This window comes from Ailuropoda melanoleuca, chromosome 3 (assembly GCF_002007445.2).
Source record: "Ailuropoda melanoleuca isolate Jingjing chromosome 3, ASM200744v2, whole genome shotgun sequence".
NCBI lineage: Eukaryota > Metazoa > Chordata > Mammalia > Carnivora > Ursidae > Ailuropoda > Ailuropoda melanoleuca.
The window spans coordinates 113049408-113071559 of record NC_048220.1 but is presented as its reverse complement, the minus strand read 5'-3'; the positions used below and the strand labels follow the sequence as shown (position 1 = coordinate 113071559).

General features: G+C 39.1%; 1 protein-coding gene across 1 annotated transcript in view; it reads right to left on the bottom strand.

Annotated features, from left to right (window-relative positions):
* FGF10 (fibroblast growth factor 10) overlaps positions 1–17325 on the bottom strand; it is an 80317-nt gene extending 62992 nt beyond the window's left edge. The window contains exon 1 of the mRNA XM_002925486.4: positions 16300–17325. Coding sequence (XP_002925532.1) covers positions 16300–16645 — 346 coding nt within the window. The 5' untranslated portion in view covers positions 16646–17325. The remainder of the gene's footprint in view (positions 1–16299) is intronic.
* Between the last annotated feature and the right edge of the window lie 4827 nt (positions 17326–22152).

The following is a 22152-nucleotide window of genomic DNA, read 5'->3' as shown; positions in this document are numbered from 1 at the left end:
CCAACTCTGAGAAACACTTAACATTGCCTAGTATTACTAGCTATTTCAAATCTGGCCTCTCTTGCTCTTTTGCTCCAGATGTCTTTTCTATGTACTTATTAGAAGTAATCTTATTTTTATTAAGAGAAATAAGTAGGGGCTGCCTCTCAAACCAGAGCTCACAGCCGGCATTGTATTGCTAAGCATGTTCCCAGAAGCCGCCTGTGGATTCGTATTTGCTCTGTCTCAGAGACTACAAGTAAAAATCTTTGAATGCCACCAGGGATGGGAAGACTGATCCTCAGCACCAGCATGCTCATTGTGCTCAAGATAATGGTAGATCGGACCTTCTACCCAGTTGCCTTGCATGAGAGCCCTATTCCTAATTACACCCATTTCCCAACATCACCACCATTCCCTCTCTTCTCAAATTACAATAGTCCCAACACTCCGTTAACAGTGAGTGTGAAGGAGAAAAAGGAGTGAGCTCCATCACACTCCAGCTTAGGAGATGTCACCGTCAGCCTCAGCTTGGAAAAAAAGCCCCATTATCCTAAGACATGACAGGAAAACATGTTTGTACTGAAGTCTGTAACTTCATAGCCCCTATTCAGTGAGAGAGACCAATTTTCTATAAGAGGAAATGCCAGTTTTAGAATCATGCTTTTTTCCAGGCTTTAAAAATTTAAGTGATGTAAACAGTCAGTCATGATAATGAATTTTAGGAGAGTTGCACCATTACGGAAACATTTTTGTGATGTGAAAATCTTGAACTAGGATGTTACGTGAATTTTATCCACAGGGACAGAGGATAGAGGATGCAGGGTATAGTTTCAAAGAGAGCAAATGTGGCTTCAACATATTGAGACATTGAAATACTTTAGAAAGTATGACTTGGTTATATTTTAATTATATTAATTATCCATTTATTAAATAGATCTTCTACCACCTTTAACTCTAAAAGGGCCTCTTTACGTTGGAAAGGTTCCCATGGGCTTGGCATGTACCTTCAGCAGTGTGGCTCTCGGACCAGTGAGGAGGAAGAGAACAGATGCTCTTTAATCCACACTGAATTCATCACCCAGTGGAAAATCAGACCACAGTTCTGCATCAAACAATCAAAGCCCTTCCTCTGCCCTGGTAGTGCCCAGCAATCAAGGTACGATGTGCAAAGAAACTGTATTTTTAAAACAATGGTTTACAGATATATGGTCGTTTAAACTCATCGTCAATTTAGATTCAACTAAAATTTGAGGTTCTATTATAAGCTTTTTACAGAAATTATTTTAATCTTCATTGATCAGATGAAGAATCTAGACATGTATCTCAGTCACACAATTAAGAGGTGGGTAAAGTGTTTGCACTTACATCTGAATTCATGCTTAGTACTTTCCATGATAAGATACTGTTTTTGTCAAATTATCCTTAATTTGGGCCACATAAAATGGTCATAGGTGACTGTATTAGTTTCTTAGGGCTGCTATAACAAATTACAACAAAGTTGGTGGCTTAAAGCAACAGAAATTTATTTTCTAACAGTTCTGGGGACCAGAAGTCCAATATCAGTTTCACTGGGCTGAAATAAAAATGTTGGCAGGGTCACATTCCTTCTGAAAGCCCTCTAGGGAAGAAACCATTCATTGCCTCTTCAAGACTCTGGGTATGCTCCATCCTGGGGCAAAATTCCTCTATATCTCTGAATCTGTAAAACTAGAAAATAAAGTATCTCTTCCCAAAATACAGTGGTGGGACAGACATAGCATAGCAGTTACAGACCTTTCCATTACAAAAAAGGGAAAGTGGAAGGAAGAAAAGTATCAACAGTCTCAACCAATTTCAAAACCTAGCAGGGCAAATTTCTGTGGATTTCAGCGCCTTTGAAGAGTCCTCCGTAGCTTGTGGGTCTGGCCTCCGGGCCTGTGGTTAGGGTTTCCGTCTCGACACCTGTGGTTCTGCCTTCTGTGCCTAAGGCCCTGCCCTCGTGGTGATCCTGGTGAGCTTTCCTTTTTTGTTTTTTTTAAAGCTAGCGTGTATTTGTAGCCGAATAGTTTTATCAGCCTGTTTCTTGCCTGTACAGTTGTGGGAATCTGACAGCCTTCTTTCATTTTATCCAACTCTGTCTCTTTCAGTCCAAGCCAGGAGTGTATCTGCTGATACAACATTCTCAAAAACTTTGTGGGTCTTCTGTGTATGTCATAGGCACCCATGTCAGCCGTCGGAGGGTCCTCCTCAGATCCTCCTTTTATAATTTCTTTTTTTTTTTTAAAGATTTTTATTGATTTATTTGAGAGAGAGAGACAGAGATTGCGAGAGAGAGCACATTAGCAGGGAGGAGAGGGAGAAGCAGGCTCCCCAGTGAGCAGGGAGCCCGGCGTGGGGCTCGATCCCAGGACCTTGGGATCATGACCTGAGCCGAAGGCAGACGTTTAACCGATTGAGCCACCCAGGTGCCCCTCCTTTTACAATTTCTATTCCTAGCTTCCGTTGAGATGACTGAGGGAACCTATCAGTCAGGTGCCTAATCTCTCCAGCACTAGATTAAGGCTGTCTGGCCTCACCCCAGGCCTTTTCTGTAGAGCACACTTCCTTAACAGTGTACCTCCTAATTTAGCCATCTTTTGCCATCTGGATAGGCTGAGGATTTCCCAAATCATCGAGTGCTGGTTCTGTTTTGCTTAACAGTTCTTTCTTCTCTTTATCTCTTTCCTCTCACATTTTACTAAAAGCAGCAAGAAATCAGGCTGTACCTTCTTGGAATTCCCCGCAGTTATATTTCCGAGTTCACCACGTACAAGTTCTACTTCCCACATGACTATAATACACAGCTCAGCTAAGTGTCTGCCCCTATATGACAGTCCTGCCACAAGGACTGTCTTTCCTCCGGTTTCCGATAACATGCCCCCTATTTCCTCTAGTTGTCATCAGAATCACTTTTAATATTCATATTCTACCAATATTCTGCTTATGAAAAGATAGGTATTCTCTAAGATAACATAGGCTTTAGTTCCTACTGTGCTCTTTACATCCTTCTGAGCCCTTAACAGAGTGCTTTTAACACCTGTATGTCTACAGAAGTCTGTTTAAGACAATCTAAGCTTTCTCCACCTTGTGTCTCGAAATTCTTCCCGCCTATGCCCATTACCCAGTTCAAAATCACTTCCACACTTTTAGGTGTTATCACAGCACCCACTCTGAGGTATCAAAATCGGTATTTGTTTCCTTTGGGTGCTATAACAAATTACCACAAAGTTGGTGTCTTAAGGCAATAGAAGTTCATTCTTTCACAGTCTGGAGGCCAGAAGCCCAATATCCATTTGACTGGGCCCAGATGAAGGTGTCAGAATGGCCAAGCTCCTTCCATAGGCTCTGGGGGAGACTCTGTCCCCTCTTCCAGCTTCTACAGCAACATCCCTTGGTTCACATCTCCTTCATTCTCTTCACAACCAAATCATCACATCTTTAAGTCTCTCTTTCTCTGCTTCCATCACCAAACTGCCTTCTGTGTGTGTCTAATCTCCCTTTGTCTGTCTTTTATAATAAGAACAAGTGACAGCATTTAAGGCCCATCTGGATAGTGTAGGATAATCTCTCCATCTAAAAACCCTTAACTTAATCACACCTGCAAAAATTTTATCATAAAAACAGGTTCCCGGGATTAGGAGTGAATATCTTTGGGTGGCTATTATTCATCATATCATAGTTGTTATCTCCTAATATTGGTATGCTTGCAGAATCTGGTCCTTAAACTAGGAAATGAGTGTATTGAGTAAAAATATTTTAATAATAATTTAGTTCAATGCACTCATTTCATAGATTAGATTTCTGAGGTCAAGTTAAAGTAAATGGCATGCATAAGATTGCAAAGCAAATGTTTTGACAAGACCAAGACTATGAACCATATGCTTTTACTCCCATTCTTTGTAGTACTTTCTTCTTCTCTAAATGAATTACCAAGAATTGCTCATTTCTTAATTGTTACCAAATTATTCCAGTATCCAACTAACTCTGAAACAAAAAGTATTTCACAGCCAACATCAATTTTAAAAGAGAATAAAGTCATCATTTATATCCACCGACCACAGTCAATAGTAACATTAGGAAAACTGGAAAAATATGGGAAAGAATCCATTTCAAGGATTACATAATATTTCCATTCAGAAGTTTGTACGAATTTAAGTACTTAACATTCAGTTAAGTAATGATGGGCCTAACATTTTCTAAGTTCTCAGAACTGTAGAACTTAGAACCTAATGTAATTTTAAAAGAAAACTTACTTCAACCACATTTTTTTGGGTAGGCGGTGTATTAATCATGCTTTCCAGACCAAGTGACTAAACCAAAGATTCTAAGTGACTTGCTTCGAGGACATACAGTTAAATACAAAAATTTCCCTAGAAAATATAGAGAAAGGGCCCATCATATGCCAGATTCTGTATTGAGGGTTCGCATGTGAAGGTCAATGAGATATGTACAGTCCTTACCCTCAACAGGTTTTCTGTGTATGAGGAAACTAGATGGGTAAACTAATCAAGTGTGAGAATGTGTTAAAATACTAGAGACAAAGTATGTAGGGAGTATTCAGGAAGGCCTCCTAGAGATCTAACAAGATTTTGAAAGGAAGGAGTGCTAGGGGCAAGGGGAGAAACATCACTCCAACTAGACCTAATTGTGTGTGCAGGGTCTGGACATAAGGGGAAAGGCATTTTCTGGAACTAACATCTACTCAGTATGTCTATAATGGGGAGTATAGTAAGAAATGGGGTGGGGAATCAGTAGGGAACAAATCCCAAGGGCCTTACAGGACATGTTAAGGAATATAGATCTTGTTCTAAGGACATTGTGAAGAAATTAAAGTAATTAATAGTGAGCTGGCTTGTATAGATTTGTGCCTTACACAGACCAAACTGGCCAAGGGTGATTTTGTAATGTGGGCCTCCAAGAGTAAATAGGGTGCCATTAATACTATGCTGGTGTAAGAGGTGCCTACTGAGACTTTACCTGCACTCCAAGGCAGAAGGTCACCCCTGCTGAGCCTGGCCTAGGTTTGTATCCTGACTCACTTATGCTAACTATCTAACTTGAGCCTGACACCATAACTTTTAGACTCAGTTTTCTCCTCTAAATATAGTATGGGAGTAACAGTGACTATTTAATCCATTTTATAGAATTTTTCTGAGAATCAACTTATGAACACATAAAAATGCCTTATGAACTATAAAATAAAGTAGTATGATAATCAATTTTCTGTCTAATCTTATATTAGGCCATGACTTAGGGATTTATTCAGAAAATGAGATAATTAAAAACAACGCATAAAATGGTAATGAGAGTTAATATTTTGAGCTCTTAAAATGTGCCAAACCTTGTATAGAGAATTTTACATTTATAATCTCAGTTGCAAGTTTACAGACTCATCCTGCCAACATTGATGAGGTGGGTGATGTCATTATCTTCACTTAATAGTTGCAAAGATCATAGCCCAGTAATTTGTCCAAAGCCACAAAGCTACCGAGCTTTAGAACCCTGAGTCTATATCAAGAAGTTGGTGTCATCTTGGGTGTAGCTGCATATTTGCTGTCTGTGTCTTATGCCTTGTTGGTTTTAAAAGTATTTAAGTATATTCTTCTGCAAGAAAAGGAGCTGTATTGACTTTCTTTTCCTAATCATCCAAACCGGTAAGTCTGAGCTAATTTAGAACAGGAATGATAAGAAATACACAACAGGAGCAAGTACCACTGAGGCCTCAGTAATTGGCTTTGGGAATCTGCTGAGAAATGATAAAGCCCTTCCCGGTGCTGTGTATATTTTAAGAACTGATGCAGTAGGGACTATTTTAAAGTTTTTAGGTAATGATGAGTGCTAAGGAAGATGCCACTTGGGGTAGATCAGAACTACTTTTTTTTGTGTCCCTAGTATATAATCAGTTTTGGGTTTTGGTTTGTTTTGCTGATCAAGCTAGAATTTCAATGTGTTTAGGTTATGTCTATTATACCATCATTTATATAGCCTTGTTTATTGTTCTGCTTTCTCTTTGTTTTTCCTTACTTCAAAAAGTAACACAAATAGAGAAGACCAATTTTAAATGAAAACTGTGTTGATGTAGCAGTTTAGCAGAAAAGTGAAGTCCTCCAATACAAGGGTATTTATATATCCTCCCCCCACACGCATGACAACACTTTCCAGTGATTTTACTTGGTGTTTCATAAGGTAGCCCTAACCTGCAAACTCTGCTCCACCCCCTTCGCCTGCCTGTTATTGCCTGGAAGCTTCATGTTAAGGTTCTGTGCTGTCTTTTAGGACATTCTTTCTCTTCTCTTTCTGTCGGTGTCCAGCTGGAGTCCTTGTCCTTAGAGTGACCCTGCCCATGTCATTCATGCATCCTGTGGGTTGCTGTTCACTTAGTTTCTGCCCTGCCTCTTTGGTGGTTAGTATAAATGTCTTATATTATCTTCCAACCCCTTGTGAAGATCTCCTGTCTCTATCTCTAGATTGTGAACCCTTTGAGGCTATGGGCCAAGAAGGTCACAGTCATGGGATGAGAAACAAGAACCTTAACTACAGAATTTATTGAGAGCTGAGCATCTGTGATAATCCTGGCCCAAAACCATATCATAACTTGAAGCAGTTTGTCTTGAAATATTTCACAGAGTCACTTTTCTCTTTTTTGCCATTTCTGCAGTCATCTGCCTTCGTCCAGTCTCCACAGTTACCTGTTTCATCCTGTTTTTTTCCCTTTGTTCTTTTACAATATGTCCTTGAATGCGTTATCTTCTATTCTTTATTTTTAACTCTTCTCTCTTTCCTCAAATTATCTTCAATTTTCAAATATCTGCTACTAGTGTCTTAATAAACCAGACCTTTACTCTTTTCCCTCAAACTTTAGAGCATTACAAACACTACAATTGCAAATCTTAAGTAATTTGAGATGTTCTAATATTTCCTTTTCCTAAAAATGCCAGTTGTCTTCCTCATTCCTGCCTCTTTCTTCAGTTCCAATATTTTTACTTCCCACTTCAGCAAATAATCTGCTAGTTGCTTTCCTGATCCTTTCCCTTAAAACAAAGGGAAGCATCATCTTTACATTTTCTTTATATAATACCCATTTGCAGAGGCCTTATTAGGCACCAGGCACCATTAAGCTATTCCATGCATTCAATCTGACTTCCCCAAACTTCTCACCAAGCCCCAGGCTCAGGGAGCCAATTTTGTACTTCTTGGAGGAGGCATCACTCCCCCTGCTCTTGCTACCTCCCGCCTCCCATCTTCAAATGCTTCCTAGCCATGAGGTTTAGAATAGTTCCCAATTGTTTTCTTTTTGAGTACACTACTTGTTCCTTCCATAGCATTTATCCCAATTTTTCATCACATCTTTGTTTTCTTGATTTTTCTATCTTTTTTTTGTCACTGTCTTTAGAGTGAAGCTCTGTGAAAGCAAAACCAGCATTGTTTTTCAGTACTGCACGTACGTGTCACACAATAGTCAACACAAAGCAGGCACTCAAGTTTCTTTTGAACGAATGAATAATTTCATTTAATCATTACCATATAGGAAAGAGGAAGGTGTTGTTAATGTCATTGTTTTACTGATAACAACTTGTCCAAGTCATACACTATTATTGTATGGCAGTTCAAAGCCTCAGCCACACCCACTTCTGTGTCTTCAAAGTGCATTTTCAATCCAGGGCCATACCTGTAATCACTTTTAGCAAAGCCCACACTTTTAATCCCTCCATCCTATTGCCTCTTTAGCAGGAGCTCTGGACTTAGCCTTTCTTACGTTGATACCGTGGCTGCGAACACTTCTGTAGGATTCCTTTTAGATCACAGGTTCTCATTTCAGTTAATTTAACATGCAGTCAAATGCCAGGGCTTGGGTTATATTTCCCTCACACCTTTCTTGTCATGTCAGCCTTTTTGCAGCACTACTCATTAGTGTGATCTCTTTCCTGGGAGTTCAAAACCCTTGTCTCCATCACTCTAGCAAAGCATGTCCTCCTCCTTCCACATTCTGTGTCTAAATGCTCTCTGGCTTCTTCTGCTTTTCCTCTGGCTTCGGACATTCTAATTATATGTTCTTTACCATCTCTCTTGCTTCAGCGTTAAAGCACTTCTGTAGTTTTGTTTATCAAGTTTTATTCCACAATCTGATCAATATGCTTAGCACTTTTTTTTTCATATGTGTGGAATCATACCCTTCTACAGAGATGTTCCAAAAAATGCCCTAGAAATCTGGTTTACTACATTGGTAATTACTTTTATTAATAACATTGTAAATATAGCTCACTTTAGATGGGAAATAGTTTGTAAATTAATACCATGTGTCCCCATTTTCCCCATGTTACAAAATATTATTTTTCTTTTAATAATCCTGTCAGAAAATCAAGCAATTTAAGGTTTTGGAAATATATCTACATCTATACAGCTATATAATTTGAAAGCGATTGTATTTTTTTAATTTGAAATCAATTGTAAAAAGAAGCTTGACTTTTAATTATTATGGTAACAGAGCAATCTATATAGTCAGATTCTGTATATAATAAAAATAAATTTAATAAATTTAATTCAACAATCAGTACAAAAAGGCTCTTCCCTGAGAGAAATGTGAACACGCACATCTATTAATCAAAATTCTAACTCCTGTTGGTGTCTTAATATTTTTCCAACAAAGATATGTGCATTTCTATATTTGGTCAGTCTGGAGTATATATATGCATATGTATTTTACATTTTTTCCCTTTGACAACCATTATTAATGAGAAATGGGTTTTATTTTTAAAAGCTACCTTTGTAATTTAAGGGAAATCATGGAAGCTGGAAATAGTGAAGACCTTTATGATTACCATTCATCTTCTTTGAAATAAATGATGGCTAAAATAGAGAATTAGTTATTTGATTCCCTGAATCATCACTTTCTCTCATAGGAGTCCAAAGACAAAAATGTAGGGAAATTGACAAAGCAGCTAATAAGTGTTAGATGTACTAAAACAGTTAAAAGAAAAGTAAAATGAACCTGCAAAGAGAGTTATTGGAAAAAGAATATTTAATCTGGGGTAAATTGCAGGATGATGATTTAGTAACCAGTCAGCATTCATTCGCAAAAGGTACTTATCTGTGGCTTGCCTATTTCACTAAAGGCAAAGCTATAAGAAATTGACCTGAGTGCTGGGATAAGGGAGAATTCACTGGAGATTCAAAATGAGAAGAGACTCCTGATGAAGTATGTGGAATTTACATTGTTGAAGACTTTGATGCTCAGAATATAAGCTGTCTGTCTTGGATGTTGCACATCCAAAAACGTTGAGGCTGCTGGCTCCAAATATAATATGACATCCTAAGCAATGATAATGGATGGTTTTCCCTGGCCTAAATGGTATGGAAAAGGTTTGGAAACCAGGGAAAGCGGGAGGAGAACAAGAAAAAGAGGAGGAAAATAGTGAAGTGGTCAGGGACTGAAAAAGTATCATGGATTCACATGGCCTCAGAGGCAGGGCTATCACAGATATCTAATAGTTCAGGTGTCTAAATGCCTCAAGACAGAACTATTAGAAGTTGATGAGCCTTGAATTGTAGAGACTCTAAGAATATGTCAGGTTATCCTCAAACAGGGGCAATGCATCAAAAAAGGTTAAGGATGACCCAACACATATGTTTTTCAGTAAAGCATGTTAACACCAGGTGCTTGAAAGAAAATAATGATTATAGAAAAATGCCTTTTAAAAAAAGTTCTCAATTTTGCAGTTAACCATTGCTACTTGGAATTAAGTTGCAGCTAACCCACACTATTCATAATTAAGTGATAGCTGTGGTGCAATTATGAGGTTATATTTAGTTGACAATTTACCTGATTTTGGGGATATATCGATTTAATCAATACTTTGCCTCTTCTATTATGGTTAATTAAATGGTTCATTAATCGCTCAATGTCGTCATTCACTGTGGGAAGCATGCCAAACATTTGAAAATTCCTCATTAATGATAACACACATACTGACAGATTAGATATAGGTAAAGGTGGACAGATTTAGGCTGAAGAATTATTAGGTGAACTATAAAATGAGGCAATGCTTTACTGCCAGCACTGTGAATCTTTCAAATGGTAATTGGATGCACGTGTTAGCAGCAGTAAAAAGTCACTGTCCAGTTGTCCACCTTACATGGGAATCTACTCTGAGTGTCGTCTTTGATTTATTGTTCCAATTAGAACACAGTGTTCAAAGGAAGAGCACAACTGACCTGATTTAAAGGCAGGAGAGCATTTAAGGCCATTATTTGGTGGATGACCTGGCTCCCTTTTAGATATCTTGAAACTTTCTATTTGTGTCAACTCTGTACTGATTAAATATTTGGTTTTAAACTGATTCTATATATAAAGCATCGACGCTTTGTATTCATTAATTCTTGATCACAGTGTCACTGATGACTTCCCAGGATGCAGGTACATTTTCTTTCACTAACTTTAAAGGCCTGTTTCTAGGCTGTCACTTGTCATCCTGACTGACTGGCACAGGTAAAGGTAACAGGCACTGAAAAAAAAGAGTGCCAGTTATGAAAAGTAAATATCTTTGAATGGCAAAACCAAGTAACAAATACCACTGGTCAAATGGTAAATGCAAATGATCTTAAATCATTGCAATATACCATAAAAAATGAAGATATTTCTGCAAAGAGGACTTGAGACAAAATGAGGTTCATTATCTTTTAGACTGTGATAAAGCTGTATTAAAATTACATAAACATAAATCTTATATCCAATCTTACTGGAAAATTAAAAGAGAACTTTAATTTCTAGGAGGGAAATGCTAGTATTTTACTTACTTACATTAAGCAAGTATCAACTGTTAATGCTAACAGATGTTGGAACAGTAATACTAAAAATGTCATCTGAATTACTCTTCATTGCAAAGTTCACAGAATTAATGTTAAGATAGATTAAAACCACTTTGAACTAATACACATGTATTACTCTTCCTTCTGAAGCATAATAAAGAAATATCATTTGTACTACAGTTTTGGATAAGCATACAGACATTTAAGGCTTAGGAAAGATGTAGATATTCACAGGCAGCTCATAAATGTGAGGAACATTAGCTCCATTTCAAATGAGCTGTCAACTTTTTCCCAACATTTTGGCTTGTGGAAAGTTGGACGTTTGGATGATAAATGGGGTTTGCCTCTGCACATTAAGGTAACTGTGCAGGAATTTAAAGTGCTCATTCATATTCTATAAGTTCATTAAACACTAAAAAAAAAAATGAACTGGTATTCTAGCCTTTTTGCTCTAAACCAGACAGTAAAAATATAGAAGAAAATATGCATGCAGTGGGGTTTCCTTCATTCTATAAGACACAAATTTTTCTTTTAAATTCTGCGCTTAAACATCATTTTGAAAGTACCTGTTTTTAAAGAGTGATCCATACCTTTGCCTAATAGAGTCCTAAAATACCCAAGACCTACCTAGAGACTGGCGTTTCTGACATCTCATACTCTAATGTTGGCATGTGATTTCTGCCAACTGTTTTCTTGGGTTTCTTCTAGTAGGTTATAAATCAGATTCACGAAGAGGAAACTCTGTATTTGTGCATTTTTTAAGGGATTTATGATAAAGCCATCAAAGTGGAGGGTCCATATGGTAGGAATGCAGTAAAGGTAACAGGACAGTGTCATATAAACATTATATACAGTGCCTTCCACCTTCATAAATCCTCAATGCGCATGATTAAATGCTGCCTGTTATAAATTATGCAAGCAAACTGTAGAAATGACCTCAACTTTAGTAAGACAGGAGGGGAAGCCATAAATTGTATATAGGTTTTCTTTCCAAAAATCCATTGTATATTTATTAGGAGATGATATTCAAGTCCCTATTTTCCTCAACAATTACTTTTCTTATGTTATTTAACTTTCTACAATAAGCCCTAGTGTTAGTTTAAAAGTAAGGATGCAAACCTTTAATCCTAGACAGTAATTTGTCATTTATATGTGGTGAAGTACCTTTTTGATTTGCAGACTCATTTTAAAGCTTTCTTAACATAAATATAGCTTGAGGTCTCTAGGATTTTGCCCTTTTTAGAGTCATATATCAGAAGTTTCTGCAACAGCCCAATTTCACACTGGTATTTAAATCAAATTATTTTATTACATGTGGGAACAATTAAACATTTTGCCCTCAGCTGTAAACAATTACTATATACAATGGCATTCATGGATTTTTCTTAAATGGCCATGTATTTCTAATGCCCTTTGTTAAAAAGGTGAGATCCGTGTATATGCATTTTGTGTTTCCATAATCAAATATATTCCCAAACAAAATATCAAGAGATATTTCACTTAGAGAATGCACTAACCTTGTCTGATACCATGTAGCCACCTACAGTGAGGATACCTTGAACATATTTCATCTGTGTTCCTCTCTCAATTTACTACTGTTCCAGTTTGAACCTGAAGAACCGTTGGTGTTCATAGCAAGAAGTGGTCATGATTTTGGATAATTTGTTTTTTAAAGTTTTGAGGTGTCTAATCCAAATATATTGGCATCAGTGTTGCCAGTAGCAGAGGTAAAAGAAATAATACAACCAAATAGATTTGGTCTTGACCTGACTCTGCCCATTTACAGTTGAATGACCTTGGCCAATTTCCTTTTTTCAGCTTCATCTTTGAAAAAATGTGGATAGTTATACCTAAATTATAGGACCATTATGTGTTAAATGATCTATATATTTGAAGAAATAGGCACATGCGGCACAGTACATACTGATTTCTCTATTGTTTCCCGAACTCCTTTCCCACAAAGACTCATAAGCACTGTGGCTTTCCATTTTGAGAATAGCCGTCCTTGGCTCTCCCAAGTTTAGGGATACATCTTCTTTTCACTAGACGCCCCTTTTCTATAAGTGACAACCATGGGAGAAGCCCACAGTCCACTCCCATCCAGAAATAAGTCTACCAGTCCCAGTTGCAAGGGTACCTAACAGCTGTATCCAGCCTTTCTAGGAGGCCAGAACTGGAGCTGAGTGGTAATGTTTCAAGGGCAAAGCTCTAGATGTAAAGAATGATAAAACAAACTTAAATGAGCCCAAGCATATCTAGTGACAGACACGCTACAGCTATTCTAAATTATTCAAGCCTTCTTAGACATCTAGGAGAAGAACCATAATTCATCTCTGCTCCCTTTATTCTATTTTCATACGATGGCATAGAAGCAAACCAAAAACCACCCCCCCTTCCACTGAAAAAAAAAAATATGATCACCCAAATTGAAGAGTTTCTTTAGCACAAATAATATTTTTAGAACCATCCAATTTCTGGGAACCAGCTTTGCAGGTAGAAGTTAAAAATGATTTTGCAACGTTTATGTGTGATTTCCTTACTCCCCTTTTGTTAGTATTTTGCTGGCAAAAAGCCAGTAAAGCAGTTGTTTAATTCCCCAGGACATCCCAAACATGTAACCCCCTAGATAAGCTGTTACTGTATTTTAGCAGCAATAATACTAGGGTCAAAAGTAACAAAGAAAATTAAGCTTCAAATAAGCAAACCTCAAAGGAACAGCTTTGTATATTGAGAGTAATTAATAACTTGTTTAGGAAAATGTTACTGTAAAGTGGTTTTTGGACAAGGAACTGACACTCTTCAGAAACCCTAATATTTAACAGGCTACCATTTGGTGGACTGGCTGGCAGGTTACCCTGTAGGCATGGCAAAAGTTTGTACACATGTAATTATGCAACATTTAGACAATATCTTAATGATACCATGTAGTTCAGCTGAATCAATCCAGCTGGAAATTGTAGCAGAGTTCTGATTACCCAGCCACATGTGAAATTAAGGTTTTTTCAATCTCTACTTTTCACTTGCTATGTCTTGATACAGATGTTCTTGGAAAGCCTAAATTATTTATGGTTTGACATTATTTCACAGAGTAAGCCCCACCCCCTTTCATTTTCAACCATTGATTAAATTGCATTACTATATAAGATATGGTATTTTAACAAGGGCTATTGCTCTACTTTATCATATGGAAGAGATATTATTATATTTTGGACAGTTAGAATGGAAATTGTCCACGCTAGTTTTTATGCAGTAAAAATTGTATACTCTTTTCTTCAGGAATGATTCTTACTGTAAAAATATAATTCAGTGTATACTCGTGGCAATCATTTTATTTAATAAGCACACATGATTATTATTTTAGAAAATATTAATTTCAGTTGCATAAACAAACTAGTATAGATTGGTCCTTGTATCACTTTGTAAAGACACTTAAAATATACCAATAGCAAAATCAAGTTAGTGTCCAGAAAAAAAATTTTTTTGCTCAAGGTTAACACTTTGAAAATATACTTATCTCCATGAACTAAAATACGAAGAACAGTTTCAGCCAAAGGGGATTTTCTTTCCTTTCCTTTTCTTTTCTTTTTCTTTTCTTTTCTTTTTTTTTAACTCCCAGCTCTCTCTTCAGCAAGTGTTTGGCTTACTTCTTCCCCATCGTCCTACCTGGATGACACCACAACTATTTTGTTTTAGAAGTGAACAAAGGTATTAAATTTTAATCAACAGCTATATCTATACACAGTATCCAATGAATTCAGGTAACAAATGACTTTTAAACAAAAAAGTCATAAGTGACATTATTTCAGTCACGTTCTATGAATCACAATGGAAAAAAATAGGTAATGGACTATTTCACATCTCTATATTAAACACAAGATGGAATACTTTAAAATACTCTCACAAGTGTTTTTATTACTTATAAACCTATTGCTAATTTTAGTAAATGGAAGCAGCAGCTGCAGAGGAACAGAAGTTAATGCTGAATATATGTGGATCCCCAAATAAGAAATCTAAGTCTTAATGCCTGTCAATCTTTATTTAAAAAGAAAATGCTAAATTCTGATTGTCTTTCCCCTTAGTACCAGATACTTTTTTGGGCCAAGGTATCTTGGAATGTCCGACCCATGTATTTAAGTTTGTTGACAAGAAAATTCCCAAACAACTGACACGTAAAGGTCCCTTTAAAACATAACTTGGAAGGACCACTGAGATAATGCTAAATGGTCATTAAAGACGTTTAAATGTCATTGTTCTACTGTCTTCAGTGTGCCATTACATAGCCTCGGGATCCTTTCAAATAGCAATCAATAGAGGGTGAATAAGTCTCACCACTTGAAAGTAACTAGGAGAGGAAGCCAACAGAGTAATCTGGCTTTACTGGACTGATTCAAGAGGAGACACAATATCCACCCCTCCTCTTCTAGTTCTCCCTCCCCCTACCCATTCCACACCCCTGCAAGAAAGAAAGAAGAGAAAGAGCTAACGAAAGCAAGAAAGAGAGAAAGGAAAACCAAAAAAAAGTCCAGGGATGGGGAGGAGGGCATAATTTATCCTGAGCAGAAAACCTCATCCAATGGGACGAACTATAGCCATGGAAACAGACTTATGACTTTTACTTTGAAAATAAAAGAATGACAATGAAATTTGTGTGAGGTCTGTGTGAATCCAGTCCCAGATGTTTACAATGCTGTAGTAGTATGGCTCTGCAATATGAGAGGTTTCAGAAGAAACCAGTACAACAGGACACCACAAAGCAGCGCATATGCCATTGACAATGCAGACATGAGCATCATGTTACCAAGAGAGAAGGCAGGCAGAAGACAAATAGCAGTGGTGGTGCCTGAAAAGCTGACTTCATGGACTGCAATCACTCAAACCAACAAGAGGGGCCAAAAAAAAAAAAAAATCAAAACCAGAAAAATGTTTGCACTCCTGTCTAGATAGGTAGTGGGGTAAAGACATGGGGGTGGGGAGCTAACGGAATTGACTTTTCTTTCTTAAATAAAGCTCCCATAAAGCCCCTATAATTGACAGCGGATAATTATTTTCAGCTTGAGGAAACTGTCCCAAAACTCTTAATAAGATTGCCAGCGAAAAGAAACCAAATGTGTTTACTCGAGCCATTTACAGAAGGGAGGGAAAGGGGACCTTGAGATGAGGTGAGGAAGGGCTATGGAGAGGGAGAGGGGGCGTCTAAGTACAGCAACAACTCTACGTCGCCCAGCGCGGTCCCGGGAATGACAAGCTGGAGAGACGGGGCAGATGGGGTGGCAAGGAGTGGGGGGTGTGGAGGGAGCCGCGCCAAGGGGAGGGGGTGCGGCAGCACAATGTATGGGGGGGGGAGTGATTTAGTGTGAAAGTATTCCACTTAATCATTTTACAGGGGTTGGGGACGTAAATATTTAGCTGGCCACATCTGGAACAGATTTTCCCCCCCTTGTGGGGTGGGGGGGTGGATAATTGGAAGGAGGGGAGCGCGCATTTGTTACTTACTGTACGGGCAGTTCTCCTTCTTGGTACCGCTGACCTTCCCGTTCTTCTCAATCTTGAGAAAGTACTTGGTAAAAGAGAATAGCTTTCTCCAGCGGACATCTCCTTGGAGGTGATTGTAGCTCCGCACATGCCTCCCCGCACTGGAAGGAGAGGAGAAGGAGGAAGAGGACGAGGAGGAGGAGGAGGAAGAAGAGGAGTTGGTGGCCTCTGGTGACACCATGTCCTGACCAAGGGCTTGGCAGGTGACAGGGATGGAAGACACCAAGAACAGCAACAAGAAGCAGCAGCAGCAGCCAGGCAGGTGGGGAAAGGCTGAGGCACAATGTGTCAGTATCCATTTCCACATTGTACTGAAACTCTCGGCACTGGAAATTGTCTCATCAGAAGGAACATACTGGAAGGGTAAGACCTGGTGCGAGGCAAGGAGACAGCTGGAGGTGGCGGCCGCTGGTTAGCTCCCTCTGGGCGCGGATCTGGCCAGAAGTGAATGCATCAACATCCATAACTCCTCGGAAGGGCCGGCTGCCTCTCCTCGCTCCTTTCTCGGATCCGCTGCCTTGTGCCTCTCGAGTCTCCCGGTGAATGGTGGACGTGGGTGGCCGCAGTAGCAGGAGCTGGTGGTGGCGGTGGTGGTGTTGGTTACCAGCTATCTTCACTCCCCTAGGAGTTACTTTGTTCTCTTCTTCACTCCTTTCTTCACCATGTTAGATGCAAAAAATGGTCTGAAAAACAGATGACAGCACGGTGAACAAAACCCACAGAGGTTGGGGTGGGAGGCTGGGGGAGATATCTGCGCCTCTCTGGGGTTGGCACCTTCTGGTCCCTCTCCGCAGAGCCCCAGACTGCTAGCCAGTTCTAAGAGTGCGTCCCTTTGGAGTTGTCAGAACTGGAGGCAAGCTGACGGTCGCCGTTGTTTCCTTCCCCCTCTTGCTTTCTCTTTTTGGTGGTGCCTGTTGATTTGAAGCCTCCAGAAAGTCACTTCTTGTTTGGGGGAGATGGCGGTTGGTGTTTTGTTTGGCCCTATTTCCCTCCNGAGTAGGGGAGCAAGGAGGAGAGAGCGCGATGCCTCCGCGCGGAGCTGGGGGCTGCCGGGTCCCTCCTTGTGGCCCCGCGGCCGCAGCCTCCGCCCCGCGCCTCCAGCTCCGGCGAAGCGCTGTAGAGTGTCCGAGTGCTGGCGGGCTGGCCACCGGCGGGAGCTGGCTGCTTGGGCTTCCAGAAGTTTGCTGTCTTCCAGCCTGAACCAGTCCCCTCTGGGGAGCCCCTTTCTCACTTGTTTTCCAGCGTAGGATTTCCCCCCCTTGTTTTGGCAGTGAAGTACTTCAGAGCCACCTGGAGCTTGGTGCTTGGCTGACTGTTTTTCTCCCCCCTCTGGCTCCCAGAAGGAAGGGAGGGCGTGGGGGAGAGAGCAGAAGATGCTGTGGATAAACCCTCTAAAGCAGCGGATTATAAACTGGTCGGAATGAGCACAGAAAACGGAGACATAATTAGCTTCTTTTCCTCCTCTTCTGCCAGCTTCCAAGGAGGTCTCTGCTTTAATGAATCACTGATTTCTCGCTTCCGTTGCTGAAGTAAAGAGTTCACACTTTGGCCCTCTCTGCCTTTTAAGCTCAGGGAGATTTATTGTCACCCTTAAAAGTCGCCTCTCTCTTGGCGCAAATGAAATGGGGGACCGAAAAGACCAATTTCTAATTGCTAGCATGAGTCCTTTACTGAATCACCGTGCACTTCAAAGCGGACGCACTTTACTGAGATGGCGAAGATTTACCCATAGGATTTGGCCGAATGTTCTGTTCTCTATGCGATTTTCTTTGCACTTTGCCATAAAAGGGGCGTCGTCTTTTTTCTATCTTTGCATTTAATGATAAGAGGGCTCTATTTTACGATACAACTGCACTACCAGCTCTCTCTCTTTCTCACATGCAGTACATGTCGCAACACCCTTATTGTTAGCAATGCTCACAACCCAGGTATAGACAGAACCAAATCCCTGGCTAGGAAGTCTTGCCAAGAATTAAGAGGCACCAGAGGCAAATAACTGTGATAATCGGTTCTGATCAGAGTAAGAGACAGTTCCTAGAGGATCACTAAAAGAATTACTCTGTACTAGGGAAGGCTTGATTGAGAGGAATAACTGAAGATGTAATGGTGTAAAATATTTATGTTCTGTGAGGCAGTTAGACATTAGTGTTATGTTGAAGCGTATGAAATCGCCACTATTTTATATTTTTTGACCTTCCAAAGTGGCAATTTCACATGGTTCAACTTAATAGTTAGACTGCTATTCTAAGATGGAGAATCACTTCAAGGTGAACTTGGAAGTTTGACCTCTGTAACTGTAATTCAAAGGGAGCTAATCAGGAGAGCTGGTGTATATACAACAAGTCAGAATCCCTATAATGTGCGTTTGACCTCATTTTTCATTGTGAACAGGAGAAAACACGGAGAGATTAAAAAAATCTAGCTTTAGAGATGGGCATTAGGAATAATTGCCCAATTATGTTGTTTAGTGTCTTGAAAAAAATGACTTTATATGCATGCACTTACATTTTCCTACGCATTCAGAGCCTTTGAAATAGAGCCATGTAATGTTGGAATCAGGATTTTAATTGCATTTGTTTATAACCAATTGCAATGCTTACTAAAAAGATTTTGACAATGTGGTGAACAGCACAGTAGGTCTTTTAATTTAATACAATTCTGATTTCTGTAGCCATTAATTGGAAAACTAAACAAATAAAGAACAAACGTCATTTGTATGCCCAAAGTTTTGTTCTTTCATTAAAGCATGGATGTTTAAAAATGAAATCACTGTGCTAATTTTAATTTTCTAAGAAAGTTCACAGTTTTATACCTGAGCTAACAAATATCTGAGAGAAAGTGTACTGTTTCTAAGGGACTTGAGTTTCAGTCCAATTGTTCAGTAGAATCCAAATGTTTGAATTGACAGCTAATTAAAACTGCATTTTTAAAGTGTTTGATGAAACAATACAGTAAAGGTTCTGCTGTGAAAAGTTACAAAATATAGGAAGTTATAATTTTGAGGTTTCTCTACACTGGGCATCAACACTATTGATGCCAGCTTGAAATCCCTTTAATTTTTTTTTAAACTCACAATAGACACTCCCTCCTACGCCAAAGGTAGTCTCCCCTCTACCCCCCTAGCCCCCACATCTACCGACTTTCTACTTCAGCAGAGAAAGCTATTCAGATCTTCGTAAGAAGTTTTGTGTTTTTATTCTTGAAATGAGGAAAAAACACATCATCAAGCTTCCATATTAAAATCTGTTGCAGCAGGTGCAGTGTTTAAAACTTCTAGAGTCCTTTCGCCGTTCTTCTCTACAGCGTGATGACAGGAAGGGCATTTACAAAACAGCCCAAAGGAAAAGCTGACATAGCTTTTTAGATTATATCTCATTCTTCTTTTTCTTTTCTGTACAGCCTTTCTTTTATAGCACAGCTGAATCCCTAAATACTCCGTGGCTTTGCATTGTTAGGTCACCTCTTAGGTTAGCCCGAGAAAGCCTGAGAAAAGTTCCACAGGAAAGATGCACTATTTAACGGAATTCAATCTCTCCCAATAGATTTGAATCACTAACATAAATGTATGAATGTAGATTATATCTCTGTAATGAGGCCTGAATCATTCTCAGTTACTTCAAAGGACTGAAATTCTACCTTCCTTTTTTAGCAGCAATAATCAGGTCTTAATGGGTTCCTTTATTAATTGTTTCTCTGCAACGATTGAAAAGGACAGTGCAAGCTTCAGATCCGAGTGGTACCTACTCATTCTAAAAGGCTGTTTTTCTTTTTTTCTAACTTCTGGAAGGCATGCTGTATTTCTGTGTCCTAAACGTATCCAGTAATATTAGGCTAGCTCTTTATTGGAGGAAATAGATGTGGCCTTTTGTTTAATGTGATGTCTTAAGAAGTTACTGAGGCTTTTAAAAGCAAGTCGGTGGCAGCAGCCACTGAAGAATCCTAAACTGTGACTATTTAACCTCAGAGAAGCAGTTTGCGTATGTACTTCCAGATCCTTCAGTAGCTCTTCTGTTTGAGCAGTTTACATTTTAAGTATGTATTTCCTGGATTCTTTATGTTGCTTGGCACTATCTGTGGTTCAATTACAAGATGTGTGTTCTATTATGTGTGATGTAATTGGCAGTGTCAGTAAGCTGCTTCAAATAATAATAAGTCAGGTCAAAAGTCAGCCAGGCTGTTCTACAAAGTAGACATGTGCAGGCCTCATTTTTGAAGTCTGCAGTGGTAGTCCTCGTGACTGTGTGTTCCAGCCCATGTTCCCTTTCGGATATTGAAGATGCCAGGATTTTTTGTTTTTGTTTTTTGTTAAAATGTTATGTATTCAGTGGAGAGAGAGAGAGAGAGTACACAAGCGGGATAGGAGGAGCAGAGGGAGAGGGAGAGGCAGACTCCCTACTGAGCAGGGAGCGCAATGTGGGCCTCAACCCCAGGACCCTGGGATCATGACCTGAGCCAAAGGCAGATGCTTGATGAACTGAGCCACCCAGGCGCCCTGGGAAGATGCCACTTTTAAGACATTGTTGAGGCTTCTGGCCATCCCAGGATGTAGCTAGAGATGATGCTTATGGTCAGTGACATTTGGGCCAAATCAAATAGTGATATCTTATTTTTTTTTTAAGAAGGGGTTTCAATTGAAAGGAAGTGAGGTCTTAAATCACAGAGAGCATTGCAGTACCTGAGAGCCAGGGGGACTTTAGCAATAGTTGAATCCAACTCATGTACTTTATAGCTGAATGAACTGAGGCTCAAGTCACTCAGTGGTAGAACGGAGTTTAGAACTCAGGTGCCGAGTCCTCATTTTAACAGCCCTAGGCTGCTGTCCTAATATTTTTGGTAACACCTGCCTTGTCTTTTTTCTCTTTTCCCCCTCTCAGCTCCTCTTCTCCTTATCACTGACCACTCATCGCTCTAATGTCTGAGATGCCAGGGTGGAAATGATAAGGGGTTAGGAGGCTTTAGTTATGCAAAACCAATATATCTGTGCTGTAATAGAGTAGCCAGAGAAAAGTAATAAAATAGCTTGGTGTTGAATTATTGGGTACTGGTTGATTAGCTGAATAAATATTGATGTATATATTTGGCAGAGGGGGCGATGTTATCAAAACTTGTGAAATGAACACAATTAGAAACCAATGCACGCCATGCGTTTTCAGAATAATCAAGAATTTTTTTTTTTAATAATCTGAATTTGTAAGTTCTCCTCCAGGAAATTCATGGCATCTTCTAAAAAAGTAGATTTATAATTCGATTCTGCTTTCTCTATGCTGAGATTAAATTTCCAATAAAGGCAATGTGATATTTCAAAGCATAGGTATTGGCTTAAATAATTTTTTTTCCAAAGCTTGAAACTAAATTAAATCTTCTATTCCCAAGCTTTCAAACAGACTTTATGATCTATTGTTGAGAATGAAAAATGGCCAAGGTAGTGAAGGAAAAAAAAAAAAACCCACAACCATATAAGAATGTTTAAATTATACAATAACTCACAAAAATTCTTGGAAACTCAACTCTGCCTGTTGGCACCAAACACACCAAACATATTTCCAGAAAGCTGCTATTTGTCTCCTCCCAGCTGATGGTAAACAGAACCTTCCCTTGACAAAGCTGTGAAGTATGAAGAGTTCTGTTTGTTTTCTGTGTTTCCAGCTGTCCCTTTGTAGAGCTGTGCCTCCTTCCACTTCAAGCCCTCTAGGTTTCCTAGTTCTGACTCTGATACCAGTCATTTATGTTTGTGATTCAATTGGCAGGTCATCATGTTTTCTTTAAAGTTGCAATGTCTTACAACAGACATAATTTATCGTAAATTTCTTTCTT